Source organism: Cimex lectularius, unplaced genomic scaffold (genome assembly GCF_000648675.2).
Source record: "Cimex lectularius strain Harlan isolate CLEC.00 unplaced genomic scaffold, Clec_2.1 scaffold5, whole genome shotgun sequence".
Lineage (NCBI taxonomy): Eukaryota > Metazoa > Arthropoda > Insecta > Hemiptera > Cimicidae > Cimex > Cimex lectularius.
This window is the reverse complement of record NW_019392993.1, coordinates 2,461,366-2,469,637: the sequence shown is the minus strand read 5'-3', so window position 1 is coordinate 2,469,637 and position 8,272 is coordinate 2,461,366. Positions and strand designations below refer to the sequence as shown.

The 8,272-nt window shown below is 34.2% G+C and overlaps 1 protein-coding gene across 1 annotated transcript; it reads left to right on the top strand.

The window, feature by feature from the left end:
- Window positions 1–1,098: 1,098 nt before the first annotated feature.
- Window positions 1,099–6,788, top strand: LOC106666098 (cuticle protein-like). The gene is made up of 5 exons (XM_014393001.2): window positions 1,099–1,125; window positions 1,766–1,867; window positions 1,940–2,350; window positions 6,186–6,536; window positions 6,610–6,788. Exons 1-5 carry the CDS (start codon window positions 1,114–1,116, stop codon window positions 6,721–6,723), a joined length of 990 nt encoding a protein of 329 aa, XP_014248487.2. The 5' UTR covers window positions 1,099–1,113; the 3' UTR covers window positions 6,724–6,788.
- The last annotated feature ends 1,484 nt before the right edge of the window (window positions 6,789–8,272 follow it).

Sequence of the window (8,272 nt, the reverse complement as noted above, 5' to 3'; positions counted from 1 at the left end):
AATGGCACGAGCGGGATTCGAACCCACGATCTTCGGCTAGATACGCCGCTGCTCTACCACTTGAGCTATCGTGACCTCGATCCACTCGGACANAATTATAAGTGTGATGTGTGATTTCTCCTTTTGCCCACTGCGGCAATATCTCCTGTTATTACTTTTCTTTGGAAACGTTTGTTAAATTTTTTTTCAATTGGTCAGACGGTCAGACTTTGTAGCTCATTTATTTTGATCCTTTTTTAACATTTTATAGTGGCTTTCTTTTAGGTCAAGCTTTATTTTATTTTGTCCTAAGAGCCAGTTTGCTCTTTCGTGCGTTGTCCTCTGGAGTTACATACACAATGGTGGCAATCCCAGTGTAACTTCCATTGCTGAAGTTGACGAGTATGAAATGATGAAACAAGTATGCATTCCTCTTGTAATATTTTAGGATATGCCAAATTTTGTAAAATTTTAAAATTGAATTTGTTGTGTTTTCTTTTTCAATGACTTGAGCAACCATACTAGGGGTCCATTGGGAAGCGATCGTTTTTGCATACATGCAGTAATCTATTTTTGGATTTATATACACTATTTTTATATGTATATACGAAAAAATATTTCGCCTCGCTTTTTGTACTGTTTTGTTTGTTTCTTCTAGGTGAGGTTTTGATCTAGTGTTATGCCCAGGTAATCCTTTATACGATAAAAACGACGTAAACTTTTAACTTCTTTTACAATGATTAAATATTTCAATTTATGATTCCTCTTGGGTACTATACAAGATCAAGGATATTAATCACTGACGATAAGCAAAATAAACACGTACATTTTATTGTTATGATTACAACTTTTTTTGAAGGTTTTGACTTAGGGATTTTGACATGGTGCGTCATTGACACATATCAAATCATAACTTGTTTCTTATAAACTGTTTTATCTTGTAGTTATTAGTTGCAACGGCTTGAAAAGGATAATCGTTAATCTCAGTTGCGTTCACCGATGACCATTACTGGAAAGAAGGCACATATCTGTGGGTAAAGTCGTGAAAACCAGTCTTTAAGAGGGGCGATATGTCACATTCTATTTGCGTCTATATAAACCTGATCCTTTCCTCAGTTAAATCAGTTACTCGCAATGGCAGCCAAGGTAGGTTTATGGACGGCAAACTTGATTAGTAAGATGCGACAAAGTACAAACGTTTGGGTTGCAGACTGTCATGAGTAGTCGCAAACATAGCGTTTTGTTTAAAAAATAATGTCTTGGTGTTTGATGGTTATTATTTTTTTGTATCAGCTAGACTTTTAAAAAAGCTTTAAAAGCTGAACAAAACTTGCAAAAATTGTCGATGTGGATTTGTTAAAGCTGTACATAGCCATGGTCCAAGTAGGCAAAATTTTTGAATTTTTTATAATAAAAAACATCATCAATTAAATTAAATCTGGGACAATTTTCAAAAAATCTGTGATTTTTCGGATTTGTTTGAATTTTAGAAATTAAAAAAAATCATTACAGATATAACTTTGATTTATCTATCAAACTATAATTGTTCTTTGCATAACTACCATTAATACCAGTAAATATTATTTTATCTCAACTTAATTAAAGATTATTCATTCTCGTTCAAAAGTAAAATATCATATAACTTTTTGAAAAAACTGGTAACATTGGTCTTAGGAAATGTATAATCCAGTACGGCTGAACTTAATTAGAAATTCGACAAGATATTATGTTACTTTAAATATAATAGCATACTTGATTATTTTGAACTTTTGTTTGTTTTTTGCAGTTTGCAGTTGTCGCTCTTCTGTTCGGTGTCGCATCCGCCGGTCTTTACGACGGTGTCGGATTGGGTGGTGGGCACTTCGGCGGTCACCAAGGTTTCTCCAATGTAAACCGTTTTTTAAGTAGCAATTGTTATCGATTAGTACGAATTAATACGAAAAAATTAATAAATTTTTAGGTTGGTTTTGCTGCACCTGTTGTACATGCTGCACCCGTTGCAGTTTCCGCCCCCGCAGTCCACGCTGTAGCCGCCCCGGTTGCGAAAGTGGCCCATGTCGAATATGTCGACTCTCATCCATCATACAAATTCGAATACGGAGTCCACGACGCCCACACCGGTGATGTTAAAAGTCAATCAGAAGAAAGAGAAGGAGATGTTGTCCACGGCAGCTACTCCCTCGTCGAACCCGACGGTTCCAAGAGAGTAGTCGAATATACCGCCGACCCCCACAACGGATTCAACGCCGTCGTACACAGGGAACACAACGCTCACCCGGCTGTTGCTAAAGTCGCTGTTGCCGCGCCTGCAGTACACGCTGCTCCAGTCGCCCAAGTAGCCGTAGCTACTCCAACTGTACATGCTGCACCTGTTTTTTATGGTGGTTTCGTTAATAAAGTAGCAGTATCCACTCCTGCCGTCCAAGCCGCACCTGTTGCCAAGTTAGCATACGCTTCCGGGTACTCTCAATTTGGCGGATTCGGTCACGGTGGTTTTGGTGGACACTACTAATTCTTATGTTTTACCAAGCAAAAACATTCTTGTCATACCATCTTTTTTTATTTATTACCATCATTCATAAATAAACATCTTTTGTTAACCTGAATTATCTCGTTGTTTTATTTTAATCACATTTTTTTAAATATTTTAAAAAAAATCCTTTTCATCCTCTCTGTGTAAGAATCCTCGGTGGAAAACGAAAATTCGCTAAATCTTAAAGCAATAATTATTAATCTACCAGGAGAAATTGTAAATAATTTGATAATGCCCTGATAGGACTTTCCATTACAAACAAATGTATGACAATTTTAATGTCTGACGATACGGTGAATTTTATTATCAAGTCTAAACAAAATTTCTCTGATAGATCCTAAACAATGTTGTGCTTATTATTCATACGTAAATGTTATTTTTTATTATTCGTACATTGTTATTATATAATCAATCTACTATTAAATTATTTTGTTATTTCTATATATTTATTTTCCTTGGTTTATATTATACGTGTATGCCCATTTTTGTTTACTTTGTCTCTTGAAATGTTATTTTTTGCTTCTTTTTTACAATCTTTCAAAAAATTAGAAACATAACTAAATAGTGTATATGTACACAATTGTACAATATATTTGCCACGTACTGACTTATTAAGCCTTTTTGGCCATTTCCATTGCAAAAAAAGGGGGAAAGTTGGTTTTTCTTTTACTCACCAATGTAAAATATATTCACTAATTTCGTGGTCCGCTTGACCAATTAAATCATTACAATTAATTAAGGTGTTTATTTGAGATGCAAAAACGAAAGGGTTCGAATCCCGCTCGTGCCATTAACTTTTTTTCATCTCAAATAAACACCTTAATTAATTGTAAAATATATTTTTAATATTTATGTAATTCTTTTATTTTTTTAATAATGAAAGCATTTATCTTTTTCTCACTCTCCCTCACTCACCACTCTCTCTCTCACTCACTCACTCTCTCTCTCTCTCTCTCTCTCTCTCTCTCTCTCTCTCTCTCTCTCTCTCTCTCTCTCTCTCTCTCTCTTTCTTTCTTCATTTAATAAATGTAAATTAATATTTCATTATGACATTTATGTATCAGTACAAAAATCCAAAATAATAAAACCGCTCGGTCTATCTCTAAAAATGGTTCCAAGAGGTTGTTTTCCATTTCACATGTAGGAAAGGCAAAATATAAATATTTTTATGTTACGATTGTTGTTTAATTAAAATATTTCTGGACTAATGCTTACTGTTGTTAAGTTTTCAGAAATCCAATTAGCTCTATTCAAATACTCAAAAATGCTTCAGGTATTCTGGGTTACTATTAAAGAACCTCCTACTTACCCTTCTTGATATCCTTTCGCGCTGTTATTTATTGAACAGGTCAATTACTATCAAACATAATGCTTCTTCCACGTGTAAATTTCTACCAGATGGGTACCTTGGGGTACCTTGTTGTACCATTCTAATTTTCGTCGGCAATATAAAAACTAAAAAAATTATATTTGTTGGTGATATAGCAATAAATGTAATCTAATTAATGTAGAATGGTTAAACTTTCAAAAGTCCTTCTTTTTCACTTTCACTTACGTTCACACCCCTTGGAGCCTAACTTACGAGGCGGGACTGATCTGACCCCTTCCCATTAAACCATTGAAGTGAATGAACTGAAGTTATAAGCACAGTTTTGTACATTGTATTTGTACTTTATTTGACCGGGCAAAATTGAGCTTGTACAAATAAATCCACTGATCAAAACATATTGCCTACTTCATAAGTGTAAGCTTTGAGAATTTGTAATTATTACAAAAATATTATGTATACATAAAGTCTAAGGAATCCTTGAATTTGACGGGAGATTTAACATTTAAGTGTATATGACATATTCATATAAAACATAATATGTTAAAACTATCGTAACGAACATGCCAGATCAATTATTATATGTATTATAGTCATATTTCTAACTTTTAAAAAGACTTTATGTGCACAAAATAGAGCAATTTCAACTTGATACATAGTACCCATAAAAATGAAGTTTAATGAGTTCCGTTCATCAGTGATTACCGATCATTTTCCGCCGCCCGAAAATTTAGTCGGTTGTAAAAGTCCGTAACATTGTTCAATAATTCAATTTTATCGCTCTTTTGTATCGAAGCATTTAGTTATTATTCAGGGTGTTATTGGGAGAACTTTTAAGACCTTTATTAATTTCTCTGTTTTTTCATTAACTATATCTGATTACCATTACGTAAGGGTAAAGAATTATTTACGTTCAAACGCAATGGAAATGACCAATTTTTAAAAAGATATGTAGAGATGAAAAGAGCGTCCATTACAACAATGTACAATGACGAAAATCATGGGAAAACGCAGCGACTCACGAAAACTCCAAAAGCTGGGTTATATCCTATGAAGTTATTGTTGTTCTTTTGTTGGGATTGGAAGAGAATGGTTTATTATAAACTTCTTGTGTCCAACCAAACCGTTAATTTTAGTACATACTGCAATACCTCGGAGTGTCGTTGTTTTCGAAAAAAGACCATTTGTATGTCGGGTTGCTAAATAATTAATGCTAAGCCACTGGATCTTGGCCTTACAATGATGAGCCCCGTCTCAACACCAATTGAAGTGATTAAATTCAACAATTGCCCATAAAAGACGAGCCTTTTAAAGAAGACAACAAGGAACAATCGGTTTATATACTTCTGACTAAATTTTACTGCAAGTAATTGAAATTTTTATTAAATCTATCATCAAAAGACGCTAAAGACTTATTTTAGAACCCGATAGTGGTTTCTTTCCAACTTCAACTCATTTTTAATACTGACTTTTATTGCTTTATATTTAGATTGGGTTAATTAATTAGTTTAAGTAGATTTTCTTTCTTGTTGCAAACTAATAAATTTAGAGTGTAACTTCTGATTCCTAATAAATCGTGATGATCTCTTTTACATTTTACATCAAACAATTTTACTTTTCTACCGGAATATAAAAAGATTTTTAAAATTTTCGTTAGAAAAGTTCAAAATTAATTATTTAAATAACAACTGAAAATTAACGTCTGATCATGGAAGCTTGTAGACTGTAATTCTGTGCTTATCTTTATTCTTATTTATTAATGGTTAAAAAATGTTATTTTCAATCCACACAAAAGGCCCAAAACATTAGAAAAACTCATAATTAATAATGGTTACGAGAAAGTGCAAATAAACGAAGTGCACATTTCTCGTAACCCGTTGTGGGTGTGGTGTTTGATCATGAAAATGTTTTGAAGAACTATTGGAAAGGTAATAACAAAATTTGGCAAGGCCATAGAAGGGAGGGGGTCGAGAGTCCAGAGAACTATATAAAAGGCTGGTCCAGATCTAGACAGTCACTCAACAATCACCATGGTTGCCCAGGTGGGTTTACTTTATTCTTCGACATTAATTACATCGGCGTACTAACATTTGCGACGTATCTTTTCGCCTCAAGAACTTTATTACTAGCATTGTTTTCACAAGTGCGGTTGGAATAAATCTAATAATTTTGTAATTAGTTTGCAGTATTGGCCGTCCTTTTGGGAGTTGCCTCCGCCGGTCTTTATGACGGTCACGGATATGGATACTCCGGCCAGTCTTTCCAAGTTGCCGCACCCGTAGCTAAGGTCAGCATTTTAATTGGGTTTTATTTTCGTGATTAATGAAATGAATATCGAATTAACAGGTAGCTTACGCCGCCCCCGTCGCTAAAGTGGCTTACGCCTCTCCCGTTTACCACTCTGCCCCTGTTGTCCACGCTGCTCCTGCTGTCCACGCTGTCCACGCTGTTCATGCCGCCCCCGTAGCTCACCACGTCGACTACCACGACCCTCACCCAGAATACAAATTCGAATACGGAGTCCACGATGCCCACACCGGAGACGTCCACAGCCAATCCGAAGAAAGGCACGGTGATGTCGTCCACGGCAGCTACTCCCTCGTCGAAGCCGACGGAACCAAGAGGGTTGTCGAATACACCGCTGACGACCACAACGGATTCAACGCCGTCGTCCACAGGGAACACAACACTCACCCCGTAAGTCAATTAAAACTATTATGGTTTCAACATACAATGGGCAAGGATTATGCTTGATTTTCTATAATTGCAGGTCGTCCAGAAAGTAGCCTACGCTGCCCCCGTCGCCAAAGTAGCTTTCGCTGCCCCCGTCGCCAAATACTCCGTCGCCGCCCCCGTCGTCTCCTATGGATACGGACACCACTAAATACGAAAATGCTCAATTCTGTATATAAACATTCTTTTTTATTCAAATAAACATTTTTTATTTAATATTCATGGTTTTACTGTTTTTTCGAAAAAATTGTGTATAATTAATTGAGTAATTATATAATTAACAGTAAGCTTATAAAAATAATTAAAAAGTTAGTATTAACCTAGAATCATACACAGTCGTGTGAATCGTACAGAGCTAAATGTAGTACAATCACTAATAAAAGTGTTTCTGTATGAAGCCGCGATTTGCTTACAATTGGAAGAAACCGAGAGTCGAAATAAGAAGTTTGTGGCATGGGCGATCGAAGTCACGATAGCTCAAGTGGTAGAGCAGCCGCATATTTAGCCGAAAGTCGTGGGTTCGCTTCCCGCCTGTGACACAAATTTTTAATTTTGAAAAAATTATGAATAATTAATTCAGTAATTATATAATTAAGAATAAGCTGATAAACATAATTAAAAAGTCACCATCATATTAATATAGTAAAACATCATGGGCAAAACAAGCTACAGTTTTATCACACCAGGACATAATTTTTTGTATATATACTATAAATATCAAAACTAATAGACAATTAAGAAAAATAAAGTTCAGAGACACAAATAGTATTGATGTGAATAAACTACTACTTGATGTTGAGCAAACGGACTGGAAGATAGTTTATGACAAGACTAAATTGGATGATAAAATCAACTCACTCAAAGATTTAATAACAATCTTTACTACAAACATGGCCCAATTAAAATATTTTCTACAAAAAAAAATCCGGCGCCTTGGATTAACAAAGATATTATAGAATTGATGAAATATAGAGATAAACTGCATAAAACATTTTAAAAAACGAAAAGCGAGCATGATAATATAAAAAGTAAGTAAATAAGAAATGAGGTAAAACAAGTATTGAGAAATGCACGCAATAAATATATCAGAGGTGTATTTGATCAGAAACAAAACGATAGTGACTAATGGAAATATTAAAAAAATAATGGTGTTATTAAAGAAAAAAACAATAAACCATCTAACATCTCACTTAATGAATTGAACAAACACTTTGCTGAAACTAATACTGAAATCGATAGGGAATGTTTTAATAAATATGTAAAAGTAGGAAGAGAATCGAATCTTGCAGAATTTAATCTAACGAAAATAAAAATAAATGAAGTAGTAGATTCACTGAAAAATATTAAGTCAAAAGCGGTTGGGTATTGACAAAGTGCCCATAAAAAATTTACAGTTACTTAAAGATATTATTGCACCAATTTTACTTCATATATTTATTTTTTCTATTAGTAGAAATACCTATCTAGATTTATGGAAAAAACAATTATAATTCCGTCAAAAAAGAAAAATAATCCTATCAGTTGTAATGATTATAGAGGAATTAATATTATACGTGTCATGGCAAAAGTATTTGAAAAATTATATTTGGACAATTACAACAGCATATTACTAGAAACAATATTTTTAATGAATATCAATCTGGATTTAGACCGGGTTATAGGACAAAGGCTGCAATGATAAAGGTTACGGATGATTTGTG